The sequence below is a fragment of the Pseudophryne corroboree genome, chromosome 1, assembly GCF_028390025.1.
Source record: "Pseudophryne corroboree isolate aPseCor3 chromosome 1, aPseCor3.hap2, whole genome shotgun sequence".
NCBI lineage: Eukaryota > Metazoa > Chordata > Amphibia > Anura > Myobatrachidae > Pseudophryne > Pseudophryne corroboree.
This window is the reverse complement of record NC_086444.1, coordinates 617,942,189-617,956,906: the sequence shown is the minus strand read 5'-3', so window position 1 is coordinate 617,956,906 and position 14,718 is coordinate 617,942,189. Positions and strand designations below refer to the sequence as shown.

The window sequence follows — 14,718 nt, the reverse complement described above, 5'->3', positions numbered from 1 at the left end:
ATTCAGGTACCTTACTGAGGCCGGCAATTGCGTCGGCTTGGGTGTGTAGTGCTGTAGCAGCATGGACGGATACCTTATCTGGGGAACTTAATACCTTAGACAAGGATACTATATTAATGACCCTGGGGCATATTAAAGACGCTGTCCTTTATATGAGAGATACTCAGAGAGACATTAGCCTACTAGGTTCTAGAATAAGTGCTATGTCGATTTCTGCCAGAAGGGTCCTGTGGACTCGGCAATGGACAGGTGATGCCGACTCAAAAAGGCACATGGAGGTTTTACCTTACAAGGGTGAGGAATTGTTTGGGGAGGGTCTCTCGGACCTGGTCTCCACAGCTACGGCTGGAAAGTTAAATTTTTTGCCATATGTTTCCTCACAGCCTAAGAAAGCACCGTATTACCAAATGCAGTCCTTTCGATCACAGAAAAACAAGAAAGTCCGAGGTGCGTCCTTTCTTGCCAGGGGCAGAGCAAAGAAGCTGCACAACACAGCTAGTTCCCAGGAACAGAAGTCCTCCCCGGCTTCCACTAAATCCACCGCATGACGCTGGGGCTTCACAGGCGGAGCTAGGCCCGGTGGGGGCGTGTCTCCGAAATTTCAGCCACAAGTGGGTACACTCCCAGTTGGATCCCTGGGCAATAGATATTGTGTCTCAGGGATACAAGCTGGAATTCGAAGAGATGCCCCCTCACCGATACCTCAAGTCGGCCCTGCCAGCTTCCCCCTTAGAGAGGGAAATAGTGTTAACTGCAATTCACAAATTGTATCTTCAACAGGTGGTGGTCAAGGTTCCCCTCCTTCAACAAGGAAAGGGTTACTATTCGACCATGTTTGTGGTACCGAAACCGGACGGTTCGGTCAGACCCATATTGAATTTAAAATCCCTGAACATGTACCTAAAAAGGTTCCGGTTCAAGATGGAATCGCTGAGAGCGGTCATTGCAAGCCTGGAAGGGGGGGATTTTATGGTGTCTCTGGACATAAAGGATGCATACCTTCATGTCCCCATTTATCTACCTCATCAGGCGTACCTCAGATTTGTGGTACAGGATTGTCATTACCAATTTCAGACGTTGCCGTTTGGTCTCTCCACGGCTCCGAGAATATTTACCAAGGTAATGGCGGAAATGATGGTACTCCTGCGGAAGCAAGGGGTCACAATTATCCCATACTTGGACGATCTCCTCATAAAAGCGAGGTCAAGAGAGCAGTTGCTGATCAGCGTAGCACGTTCTCTGGAAGTGTTACGGCAACACGGCTGGATTCTGAATATCCCTTCGGCAGGTTCCATGCGAGGACCTTTCAATGGGACTTACTGGACAAATGGGCCGGATCACATCTTCAGATGCATCAGTTAATCACCATATCCCCCAGGGCCAGGGTGTCTCTCCTGTGGTGGCTGCAGAGTGCTCACCTTCTCGAGGGCCGCAGATTCGGCATTCAGGACTGGGTCCTGGTGACCACGGATGCAAGCCTCCGAGGGTGGGGAGCAGTCACACAGGGAAGAAATTTCCAAGGTCTGTGGTCAAGTCAGGAGACTTGCCTTCACATCAACATCCTGGAACTAAGGGCCATTTACAACGCCCTACGTCAAGCAGAGACCCTGCTTCGCGGTTAACCAGTTCTGATTCAGTCAGACAACATCACCGCTGTGGCTCATGTAATCCGACAAGGCGGCACAAGGAGCAGGGTGGCGATGGCGGAAGTCACCAGAATTCTTCGCTGGGCGGAGAATCATGTAAGCGCACTGTCAGCAGTGTTCATCCCGGGGGTAGACAACTGGGAAGCAGACTTCCTCAGCAGGCACGACCTCCACCCGGGGGAGTGGGGACTTCATCAAGAAGTCTTCGCACAGGTTGCAAGTCGGTGGGAACTGCCACAGGTGGACATGATGGCATCCCGCCTCAACAAGAAACTACAGAGGTATTGTGCCAGGTCAAGAGACCCTCAGGCGATAGCTGTAGACGCCCTGGTGACACCGTGGGTGTTCCAATCGGTCTATGTATTTCCTCCTCTTCCTGTCATACCCAAGGTGTTGAGAATCCTAAGAAAAAGAGGAGTGAGAACAATACTCATTGTTCCGGATTGGCCAAGAAGGACTTGGTATCCAGATCGGCAAGAAATGCTCACAGAGGACCCGTGGCCTCTTCCTCTAAGACAGGACTTGTTGCAACAAGGGCCCTGTCTGTTCCAAGACTTACCGCGGCTGCGTTTGACGGCATTGCGGTTGAACGCCGGATCCTAGCGGAAAAAGGCATTCCAGATGAGGTCATTCCTACGCTGATAAAGGCTAGGAAGGACGTGACGGCTCAACATTATCACCGTATATGGCGAAAATATGTTGCTTGGTGTGAGGCCAGGAATGCCCCTACGGAGGAATTCCAGCTGAGCCGTTTCCTTCACTTCCTACAGTCAGGAGTGACTTTGGGCCTAAAATTGGGTTCCATTAAGGTCCAGATTTCGGCCCTATCCATTTTCTTTCAAAAAGAGCAGGCTTCTCTACCTGAAGTTCAGACGTTTGTGAAGGGAGTGCTGCATCAGCCCCCTTTTGTGCCCCAGGTGGCACCTTGGGATCTTAACGTGGTGTTGAGTTTCCTGAAATCCCACTGGTTTGAACCACTCAAAACGGTAAAATTTAAATATCTCACGTGGAAGGTGGTCATGGTACTAGCATTGGCTTCGGCTAGGTGTGTGTCAGAATTAACGGCTTTGTCACATAAAAGCCCCTATCTGGTTTTCCATGCAGATAGAGCAGAGTTGCGGACCCGTCCACAATTCCTGCCAAAAGTGGTTTCATCTTTTCATATAAACCAACCTATTGTGGTGCCTGTGGCTACTACTGACTTGGAGGATTCCGAGTTGCTTGATGTGGTCAGGGCTTTGAAGGTTTATGTAGCCAGAACGGCTAGAGTCAGGAAAACAGACTCTTTGTTTATCCTGTATGCTTCCAACAAGCTTGGTGCGCCTGCTTCAAAGCAAACTATTGCTCGCTGGATCTGTAACACGATTCAGCAGGGTCATTCTGCGGCTGGATTGCCGCTGCCAAAATCAGTTAAGGCCCATTCCACTAGGAAGGTGGACTCTTCTTGGGCGGCTGCCCGAGCGGTCTCGGCATTACAGCTGTGCCGAGCGGCTACTTGGTCAGGTTCAAACACTTTTGCAAAGTTCTACAGGTTTGATACCCTGGCTGAGGAGGACCTTGTGTTTGCTCATTCTGTGCTGCAGGTCATCCGCACTCTCCCGCCCGTTTGGGAGCTTTGGTATAATCCCCATGGTCCTTACGGAGTCCCCAGCATCCACTAGGACGTTAGAGAAAATAAGATTTTACTTACCGGTAAATCTATTTCTCGTAGTCCGTAGTGGATGCTGGGCGCCCGTCCCAAGTGCGGACTTCTTCTGCAATACTTGTATATAGTTATTGGTGCAATAAGGGCTATGTTATTGTTGCATCAGGGTTGAACTGATGCTCTGTTGTTCATACTGTTGACTGGGTAAGTTTATCACAAGTTGTACGGTGTGATTGGTGTGACTGGTATGAATCTTGCCCTGGATTTCCAAAATCCTTTCCTTGTACTGTCAGCTCTTCCGGGCACAGTTTCTCTAACTGAGGTCTGGAGGAGGGACATAGAGGGAGGAGCCAGAGCACACCAGAATCTAAATTCTTTGTTATAGTGCCCTGTCTCCTGCGGAGCCCGTCTATTCCCCATGGTCCTTACGGAGTCCCCAGCATCCACTACGGACTACGAGAAATAGATTTACCGGTAAGTAAAATCTTATTATTACATATTAATGATTGGCATCGGGGTGTAACTAGATCTCAGAAGACCCTCATTGCTTAAAGAGGCGTTCTAAGCCTATTTACAGAATTTTATGATTCCTTAACTGCATAATGCACAAGTATGTGTTTCCATTGAAATCGTTTTCACTACAACCACTCATCATTGTGCTTGTCGTGATCACGAAATATCTGGTGAGTCAGCGGTAAGGTTAATCATTGTCACTGCGGGATCGGTATGTGAGACCAGCCTAACCTTAACCAACCCCCTCCCCCTTAGTGCCTAAACCCCACCCCCTCCCAGCTAAACCCTAACCCTCCCGGCTAAAATTACCTTGGGGATTCCGGCGTTGGAATTCTGACCTGTTCTGGATTCCGCCGCCTGTGTTCTGACGAGTGTCTGGATTCCGGTGTTGGTATTTCAGCGGTCAGGATCCCGACAGCCAGTATCTTGAACGTATACCATCACTACACGTGGAGGGTGCGGGAATCTGTCAGCGCTGCAAATGTTTTGTTTAAAATGTTGCTATAGTTTTTAAATAACATTTGTGTTCTAGTGACAAATATAATATGCTGCTTTGTTTTTCTGTTTCTAAATGGGACTGTTTGCTTTGCAGCTGGAAAGTAGACACACAGGTTCTTGCCCGTAACACCCGTATCATTGCTGAGGCACTGACCCGTGTCATTTATAATCTGACAGAGAAGGTACATTGCTTTTTTCTATGCTTTGACCTTTAGCCTCATTTGTATTGTCCATCTAGACTACCTGTCCATATCCAAGTTCTCTCTTCTTTGCAGGGGGCCCCATCTGATCTTCAGATCTTTACACAGCAAATGGTGAGCTGACAAAACATAGGTCATGTAAATAGAGTATTATTTCAAGGTTACAGAAGCCTGATAGAATAGACGTGGGCCATCCTTTAATGTTTCATGGGAGGTGGTAAGATGCCCCAAAGTTGTGCCGTGTAAGATCAAACTTGTAAAATAAGTCAAAACAAAAATCGCGGTAAACTGCAGATGGTTTCCTAGGGGTATATTTATAATGTGCGGATTTATAGAAATGGAGATGTTGCCCATAGCAACCAATTCGATTCTACTTCTCATTTATTTAGTACTGTATATAAAATAATACCTAGCATCTCCACTTCTATAACCCTTTAGTAAATATAGTGCTATCTCTTTGCAGCAAGTCCATAAGGATCAGCTAGAAGCAGTGATGCAGTGGCTGACCAGCCAGCCCCGGGCAGCACAGCTGGTGGATAAGGACAGCAATGTACTAAACACTCTTGAGTATTATATGAGTCGATACTTGAAAGATGTCAAAGTTTACCATGTTAAGGCTGATAAAAGGTAAGCAGCAATGAAGGTTGGTGAATGTTTGTGTAGCGTCCACGTGTTTTCTGTCAAAATACCCTGGTTAGTCAAGGAAACTACCATGGTTCTATAATTGCAGCCATTTTTAGTAAGCTTGTCGTACAGATAACTGTATATTAGTCTAGTATTATAATGTTGCTTACAAACTGTCATCATTGCATATTTTTCTGATTTATACAATGTTAGCACTAACTTGCAGTGGGCTTATCAATGCTGCACCTATATAGTGTTCACACTAGGCTGTTTTAGCAGGGCGCCGCGCCCTGCCTGATTTTTTTAAGTTCAAAACCCGCCCTGCGCCTTTCTACGGCTCCCTGCTAAAACAGCCGCACGCTTTCTGCCCTCCCAGCTTGTAAAGTTGCTGTGAGAGAGCTTGGGGGAAGCCCAGCACCTCCGTAGGTGCTGGGGACGCCCCCAACAGTGGCGCCGCCCACGCCCCCCGTCTGTGAGCTGAACCGCCCACTTGTATTACGTGTAATTGTCCATGCCCCCTATTTGCATGGCCACGCCCCTTGTGCCCCTCACGGACCGGCGCCCTGCCCGTCCCCTAGAGTGAACACTATTTACAGCCGAGGCTGGTTTGCAGATGTGCTGCAAGTGTACAGTCTGTTACTTCTCACATCCAGGAGTATAAGTGCTTTATGTGTTTTCCTAATCTTCTCTTGATTTGTGGGGCTTCCCAGCTCGCCATATCAGGACAATGCTGTTTGTCACACAGACATGTAATCGCTGTGATCTTTCTGCAGGGACCCTGAATTTGTATTTTATGATCAGTTGAAGCAGACGATGAATGCATATCGGTGAGTAGAACATCTTTTAGATCTAGCTGATTGCTTTCAAAAGCTTTTTATGTGAACATTGCTATTTCTTTTTTATACTGTAAAAATATTATTTCTCTATCGTCCTAAGTGGATGCTGGGGTTCCTGAAAGGACCATGGGGAATAGCGGCTCCGCAGGAGACAGGGCACAAAAGTAAAGCTTTTACAGGTCAGGTGGTGTGTACTGGCTCCTCCCCCTATGACCCTCCTCCAGACTCCAGTTAGATTTTTGTGCCCGGCCGAGAAGGGTGCAATTCTAGGTGGCTCTCATAAAGAGCTGCTTAGAGAGTTTAGCTTAGGTTTTTTATTTTACAGTGATTCCTGCTGGCAACAGGATCACTGCAACGAGGGACAGAGGGGAGAAGAAGTGAACTCACCTGCGTGCAGGATGGATTGGCTTCTTGGCTACTGGACATGAAGCTCCAGAGGGACGATCACAGGTACAGCCTGGATGGTCACCGGAGCCACGCCGCCGGCCCCCTCACAGATGCTGAAGCAAGAAGAGGTCCAGAATCGGCGGCTGAAGACTCCTGCAGTCTTCTAAAGGTAGCGCACAGCACTGCAGCTGTGCGCCATTTTCCTCTCAGCACACTTCACACGGCAGTCACTGAGGGTGCAGGGCGCTGGGAGGGGGGCGCCCTGGGAGGCAAGTGAAAACCTTTTAAAAGGCAAAAAAAAAAAAAAATACCTCACATATAGCCCCCAGAGGCTATATGGAGATATTTACCCCTGCCTAAATGTACTAAATAGCGGGAGACGAGCCCGCCGAAAAAGGGGTGGGGCCTATCTCCTCAGCACACGGCGCCATTTTCTGTCACAGCTCCGCTGGTCAGGACGGCTCCCAGGTCTCTCCCCTGCACTGCACTACAGAAACAGGGTATAACAGAGAGGGGGGGCATAATAAATGGCAATATATTAATATAAAAGCAGCTATAAGGGAGCACTTAATCATAAGGCTATCCCTGTCATATATAGCGCTTTTTGGTGTGTGCTGGCAGACTCTCCCTCTGTCTCCCCAAAGGGCTAGTGGGTCCTGTCTTCGTATAGAGCATTCCCTGTGTGTCTGCTGTGTGTCGGTACGTGTGTGTCGACATGTATGAGGACGTTATTGGTGTGGAGGCGGAGCAATTGCCAAATATGAGGATGTCACCTCCTAGGGGGTCGACACCAGAATGGATGCCTTATTTGTGGAATTACGGGATAGCGTCAACTCGCTTAAGCAGTCGTTTGCCGACATGAGGCGGCCGAACACTCAATTAGTGCCTGTCCAGGCGCCTCAAACACCGTCAGGGGCTGTAAAACGCCCTTTGCCTCAGTCGGTCGACACAGACCCAGACACAGGCACTGATTCCGGTGGTGAAGGTGACGAATCAACCGTATTTTCCAGTAGGGCCACACGTTATATGATTTTGGCAATAAAGGAGATGTTACATTTAGCTGATACTACAGGTACCACTAAACAGGGTATTATGTGGGGTGTGAAAAAACTACCAGTAGTTTTTCCCGAATCAGAAGAATTAAATGACGTGTGTGATGAAGCGTGGGGTGCCCCCGATAAAAAACTGCTAATTTCCAAGAAGTTATTGGCTTTATACCCTTTCCCGCCAGAGGTTAGGGAGCGCTGGGAAACACCTCCTAGGGTGGACAAAGCGCTAACACGCTTATCAAAACAAGTGGCGTTACCCTCTCCTGAGACGGCCGCACTTAAAGATCCATCAGATAGGAGGATGGAAAATATCCAAAAAGGTATATACACACATGCAGGTGTTATACTACGACCAGCTATTGCGACTGCCTGGATGTGCAGTGCTGGGGTAGTTTGGTCAGAGTCCCTGATCGAAAATATTGATACCCTGGACAGGGACAATATTTTACTGTCGTTAGAACAAATAAAGGATGCATTTCTTTATATGCGTGATGCACAGAGAGATATCTGCACACTGGCATCACGGGTAAGTGCTATGTCCATTTCGGCCAGAAGAGCTTTATGGACACGACAGTGGACAGGCGATGCGTAGAGGGGTTATTTGGGGTCGGTCTATCGGATTTGGTGGCCACGGCTACGGCCGGGAAATCCACCTTTCTACCTCAAGTCACTCCCCAACAGAAAAAGGCACCGACTTTTCAACCGCAGCCCTTTCGTTCCTTTAAAAATAAGAGAGCAAAGGGCTATTCATATCTGCCACGAGGCAGAGGACGAGGGAAGAGACAGCAACAGGCAGCTCCTTCCCAGGAACAGAAGCCCTCCCCGGCTTCTACAAAAGCCTCAGCATGACGCTGGGGCTTCGCAAGCGGACTCGGGGGCGGTAGGCGGTCGTCTCAAGAATTACAGCGCGCAGTGGGCTCACTCGCAGGTAAATCCCTGGATCCTGCAGATAATATCTCAGGGGTACGGGTTGGAATTAGAGACAGAGCCACCTCGCCGTTTCCTGAAGTCTGCTTTACCAACGTCCCCCTCCGAAAGGGAGACGGTTTTGGAAGCCATTCACAAGCTGTATTCGCAGCAGGTGATAGTCAAGGTACCTCTTCTACAACAAGGGAAGGGGTATTATTCCACTCTATTTGTGGTACCGAAGCCGGATGGTTCGGTAAGGCCTATTCTAAATCTGAAGTCCTTGAACCTGTACATAAAGAAGTTCAAGTTCAAGATGGAGTCACTCAGAGCAGTGATAGCGAACCTGGAAGAAGGGGACTTTATGGTATCCTTGGACATCAAGGATGCGTATCTCCACGTTCCAATTTACCCCTCACACCAGGGGTACCTCAGGTTCGTTGTACAAAACTGTCACTATCAGTTTCAGACGCTGCCGTTTGGTTTGTCCACGGCACCTCGGGTCTTTACAAAGGTAATGGCCGAGATAATATTTCTTCTTCGAAGAAAAGGCGTATTAATTATCCCATACTTGGACGATCTCCTAATAAGGGCAAGGTCCAGAGAACAGCTAGAGATGGGTTTAGCAATATCTCAAGAGGTGCTAAAGCAGCACGGATGGATTCTGAATATTCCAAAATCCCAATTAATGCCGACAACTCGTCTGCTGTTCCTGGGGATGATTCTGGACACAGTTCAGAAAAAGGTTTTTCTTCCCGAGGAAAAAGCCAAGGAGTTATCTGACCTGGTCAGGAACCTCCTAAAACCAGGAAAGGTGTCTGTACACAAGAGTCCTGGGAAAAAATGGTAGCTTCTTACGAAGCAATCCTTTTCGGCAGATTCCATGCAAAGGGATCTGTTGGACAAATGGTCAGGGTCGCATCTTCAGATGCACCTGCGGATAACCCTGTCGCCGAGGACAAGGGTATCCTTTCTGTGGTGGTTGCAGGAGGCTCATCTATTGGAGGGCCGCAGATTCGGCATACAGGATTGGATCCTGGTGACCACGGATGCCAGCCTGAGAGGCTGGGGAGCAGTCACACAGGGAAGAAATTTCCAGGGAGTGTGGTCGAGCCTGAAAAAGTCTCTTCACATAAGCATTCTGGAACTAAGAGCAATCTACAATGCTCTAAGCCAGGCGGAACCTCTGCTTCAAGGAAGACCGGTGTTGATCCAGTCGGACAACATCACGACAGTCGCCCATGTAAACAGACAGGGCGGCACAAGAAGCAGGAGGGCAATGGCAGAAGCTGCCAGGATCCTTCGCTGGGCGGAGAATCACGTGATAGCACTGTCAGCAGTATTCATCCCGGGCGTGGACAACTGGGAAGCAGACTTCCTCAGCAGACACGACCTTAACCCGGGAGAGTGGGGACTTCATCCAGAAGTTTTCCACATGCTATTAAACCGTTGGGTAAAACCAATGGTGGACATGATGGTGTCTCGCCTCAACAAAACACTGGACAGGTATTGCGCCAGGTCAAGAGATCCGCAGGCAATAGCTGTGGACGCGCTGGTAACACCTTGGGTGTACCAGTCGGTATATGTGTTTCCTCCTCTGCCTCTCATACCAAAGGTATTGAGGATTATACGGCAAAGAGTAAGACTAGTGGCTCCGGATTGGCCAAGAAGGACTTGGTACCCGGAACTTCAAGAGAGGGTCACGGACGATCCGTGACCTCTACCTCTGAGAAGGGACCTGCTGCAGCAGGGTCCCTGTCTTTTTCAAGACTTACCGCGGCTGCGTTTGACGGCATGGCGTTTTGAATGCCAGATCCTAAAAGGAAAAGGCATTCCAGAAGAAGTCATTCCTACCTTGATAAAGGCAAGGAAGGAAGTCACCGCAAAGCATTATCACCGTATTTGGCGAAAATATGTTGAGTGGTGCGACAGCGGAGTGCTCCGATGGAGGAATTTCAACTGGGTCGTTTCCTACATTTCCTGCAATCAGGATTGTCTATGGGTCTCAAATTGGGATCTATTAAGGTTCAAATTTCGGCCCTATCAATATTCTTCCAAAAAGAATTGGCCTCAGTCCCTGAGGTCCAGATTTTTATCAAAGGAGTACTGCATATACAGCCTCCTGTGGTGCCTAAGGTGGCACCGTGGGATCTAAATGTAGTTTTAGATTTCCTCAAATCCAATTGGTTTGAACCACTAAAGAATGTGGATTTGAAATATCTCACATGGAAAGTGACTATGTTACTGGCCCTGGCTTCGGCCGGGAGAGTATCTGAACTGGCGGCTTTATCTTATAAAAGCCCTTATTTAATTTTCCATTCGACATAGGGCAGAGCTGCGGACGCGTCCGCATCTTCTCCCTAAGGTGGTATCAGCGTTTCACCTGAACCAGCCTATTGTAGTGCCTGCGGCTACAGACGACTTGAAGGACTCCCAAGTTGTTGAACGTTGTCAGAGCCTTAAAAATATACATTTAAAGGACGGCTGGAGTCAGAAAATCTGACTCGCTGTTTATACTGTATGCACCCAACAAGTTGGGTGCACCTGCTTCTAAGCAGTCGATTGCTCGTTGGATTTGGAACAAAATTCAACTTGTACATTCTGTGGCAGGCCTGCCACAGCCTAAATCTGTTAAGGCCCATTCCACAAGGAAGGTGGGCTCATCTTGGGCGGCTGCCCGAGGGGTCTCGGCATTACAACTCTGCCGAGCAGCTACGTGGTCAGGGGAGAACACGTTTGTAAAATTTTACAAATTTGATACCCTGGCAAAGGAGGACCTGGAGTTCTCTCATTCGGTGCTGCAGAGTCATCCGCACTCTCCCGCCCGTTTGGGAGCTTTGGTATAATCCCCATGGTCCTTTCAGGAACCCCAGCATCCACTTAGGACGATAGAGAAAATAAGAATTTACTTACCGATAATTCTATTTCTCGGAGTCCGTAGTGGATGCTGGGCGCCCATCCCAAGTGCGGATTATCTGCAATACTTGTACATAGTTATTGTTAACTAATTCGGGTTATTGTTAGGAAGCCATCTTTCAGAGGCTCCTCTGTTATCATACTGTTAACTGGGTTTAGATCACAAGTTGTACGGTGTGATTGGTGTGGCTGGTATGAGTCTTACCCGGGATTCAAAATCCTCCCTTATTGTGTACGCTCGTCCGGGCACAGTACCTAACTGGAGTCTGGAGGAGGGTCATAGGGGGAGGAGCCAGTACACACCACCTGACCTGTAAAAGCTTTACTTTTGTGCCCTGTCTCCTGCGGAGCCGCTATTCCCCATGGTCCTTTCAGGAACCCCAGCATCCACTACGGACTCCGAGAAATAGAATTATCGGTAAGTAAATTCTTATTTTTCCTGGTATTACAACTGAAAAATAAATTCCATCATTTTCGCCATTGCTTAAATATCCGAGAACCATGCCTATGCTTTAATTGACCATGCATCGGTAACTGTGTTTTCTATTCTTTTTCAGGGTAAAGCCAGCCATATTTGATCTCCTCTTGGCTCTTTGCATTGCAGCATACCTTGGCCTATCTTATCTTGCTGTTCAGGTACTGTGATTACTACTTACATTTCTATTAATATCACTGTTTGGCGGTGGGGTTTCCCCACACTTCCTTAAAATGTGTGTAAAGTTTGTTAAGCAATTACAGATAACATAATATGTTGTTACCTTTATCATAGAAGAAGCTGATGGCTAGCTACTAATGGTTGCAATATGTGTTCAATACCACAGAAAATATTGAGAAACTGACCTGAAATTTGCCACGTGTGATCACATTGGACAGTGAAAAAGATTTTCTAAAGGTGTAGTTAGTGTTGTATAGGTCCAGTAAACAGAGAAAATGTAAAGGTGCATCCACAAAACGAGATATTGACTATCTGTGATTTTGGCTTTGCACTTTCCCCTGACCTCCCCGGAGCCCTGAACCACCTATATTGTCTGTCTTTACTCGAGATTTTGACTATGTGCCACTTTTGACTATATTAGGTACTTAATTGTACACAATATAGGGGCCGATTCAGACCTGGTCGCTGCTGTTCGTTTTCTCACAGGCTGCGATCAAGTCTGAACTGCGTATGCACCACAATGCGCAGGCACAACGAACCACAGCAACGGGGATCACCGGTCAGCGACGGGATGGTGCAAAAATTACGAACGTACCAGTGATCGCAAAGAGATTGACAGGAAGAGGGTGTTTGTGGGTGGCAACTGACTATTTCTAGGGAGTGTCTGGGAAAACACAGGAGGGACCAGGCGTTTTGTTGGAGGATTCCGGACGTCCGCTCCGGCACCCGATCATCGCAGCGGCTGAGTAAGTCCTGGGCTGTGTAGAGACTACACAAACTGATGTTTGTGCAGTACTGCTACACATGTGATCGCACACCTGCACACACCATATACCCTCCCCTGTAGGCGGCAACTACCTGATCACAGGGATGCAAAAAACGCACCCTAGCAACCAGGTCTGAATTACCACCTTAGTCAAAATTGCACAGTCTATCTTTTCTGTGATACCGACCCCACAGGAGCGCGCATCGGTATCGCAAGCTGTGTACACATGGTGCGATTTGAACTAACTTTCCTTACGATTTTATTATATTGTCAAAATCGTAAGGTTACATCGCACCGTGTGTATGCATCTTAAGTCTTTGCTGAGGGTGAGAGCTTATTGAAGCAAGTATTTCTGTAGTGTAGGGGGATAATGTTTGGTGGTCATTAAGCATTAGTTACTACGGTAGTGGGGAGTATGAAATGTGTTTAATTTGACAGAGAATATCCTTTCTAATGAGTGCCCACAAGTTTTCAGGGGGATCCAGTACTTAGGTCGACACTGTCTAGGTCGACCACTGTTGGTCGACAGTAAGTAGGTCAACATGGTTTCTAGGTAGACAGGGACTCTAGGTCGACATGATTTCCACAAATTTTTTTGCACTTTTTCATACATTACGATCCACATGGACTACAATTGGGAACGGTAACCTGTGCTGAGTGCAGCGAGACACCTTGCACAAAGCATGGCGAGCGAAGCGACACGGTGCACTAATTGAGGTTCCCGGTCACTACGAAGAAAACAACACCAAAAACAATTAAACTAATGTCGACCTAGAGTCCCTGTCGACCTACTGTGGTCAACCTAGATACTGTCGACCTAAGTCTAGTCTATCTAACATGCCACACCCATTTTCAGGCATCTGGATGGTGTGGATAGGGTGCTTTTAATGCCAATAGTAGTGTACTTTTTACCGATTTGGACACTTCCTTAGTACTTTTTCTGTATATGTTGTTCACAAGTGACCCTCTTCAAATCAGATATGCCTTTAGAATACAAGCACTAATGTAGCTTACATGCTCAGTGAACAGATCATTTACAGAACGCTCTGCGCCCTCAGTTACACTGTTGCTGTAAAATACTACTTTCCTCCCTTCTGTATCTGTAAGCAGACCTGCTAACTGTAGAACACCAAGCGCTGTAGTGGCTGGCTCTTTGTGTATCTGATTTGTCATTGTATCTGGTCAGATGGGACGGTTACTTTTGTGGTCATGTCTGTTTAATTTTGCTTCTCTTTCTTTACAGAACTTTGGAGTGCTTTACAGACTAGTGCAGAGAGTTGCCTGGAAGCCTAAACAGCTGTGAGGACACAAACATTCGGGAGTATTGCTACCAGGAATACGTTGTTTTTAAGCACTGGAGATTGAAGTTCATCATAGTCTTTTAACTCCTTTGCATGGATCTCAACATCAGCCCTTTCTCCTACTAAAGTGCTTTGATCAAAATGGAATGAATGCTAGTTTGCCATAAACATGGTGGTGCAGGGTCGCAAATTTGTCCCTCCGGCCTGTAAGAAATAGACTTCTCTCTGCGGGTACTCAGGATGACGCATTGCGGCTACAGTTTTTTTAAAAACACTTCATACCAGGGATTGTCCTACCATCTTGCCTTTAGGGTGTTTTTTTTTTGTTTGTTTTGTTTTTTTAAATCATGCACTGAACCCCCTCTCCCTATTTTTTTTTTCCACTCTGTCCTTAAAACATATTTAATTAAAAATATGAATTGATGAATAATATGAACACTGAATCATTTAGGAAATAATAAAAAAATAAATTAAAAGAACTTGGCTAATGGTTTTAAATTAGTGTTTAGAAGCTCAGTGCGGTGGGGATTTTGACTGTTAACAGGTTACCATTTATACAGCTACAGTTAGAATTGCCTTTAATATAGGGTGGAGTCTATTAAATATGAATATAAGTGAGATTGTTTTATGCAATCTATTTTTCTCTAACGTCCTAGAGGATGCTGGGGTCCACATTATTACCATGGGGTATAGACGGGTCCACCAGGAGCCATTGGTACTTTAAGAGTTTGAGAGTGTGGGCTGGCTCCTCCCTCTATGCCCCTCCTACCAGACTC

The 14,718-nt window shown here is 47.2% G+C and overlaps 1 protein-coding gene across 2 annotated transcripts in view; it reads left to right on the top strand.

Annotated features, from left to right (window-relative positions):
- The window catches only part of NCLN (nicalin), a 68,560-nt gene extending 54,139 nt beyond the window's left edge, over nucleotides 1-14,421 (top strand). Inside the window, exons 10-15 of one of the 2 annotated variants that reach the window (XM_063914444.1) lie at nucleotides 4,397-4,484; nucleotides 4,578-4,616; nucleotides 4,966-5,129; nucleotides 5,900-5,953; nucleotides 11,778-11,856; nucleotides 13,885-14,421. In XM_063914444.1, the coding sequence (XP_063770514.1) occupies nucleotides 4,397-4,484; nucleotides 4,578-4,616; nucleotides 4,966-5,129; nucleotides 5,900-5,953; nucleotides 11,778-11,856; nucleotides 13,885-13,944 (484 nt within the window). In that variant the 3' untranslated portion in view covers nucleotides 13,945-14,421. Of the gene's footprint in view, nucleotides 1-4,396; nucleotides 4,485-4,560; nucleotides 4,617-4,965; nucleotides 5,130-5,899; nucleotides 5,954-11,777; nucleotides 11,857-13,884 lie in introns of those variants that run through there. The other variant, XM_063914445.1, reaches the window with a different exon arrangement.
- Nucleotides 14,422-14,718: the final 297 nt, after the last annotated feature.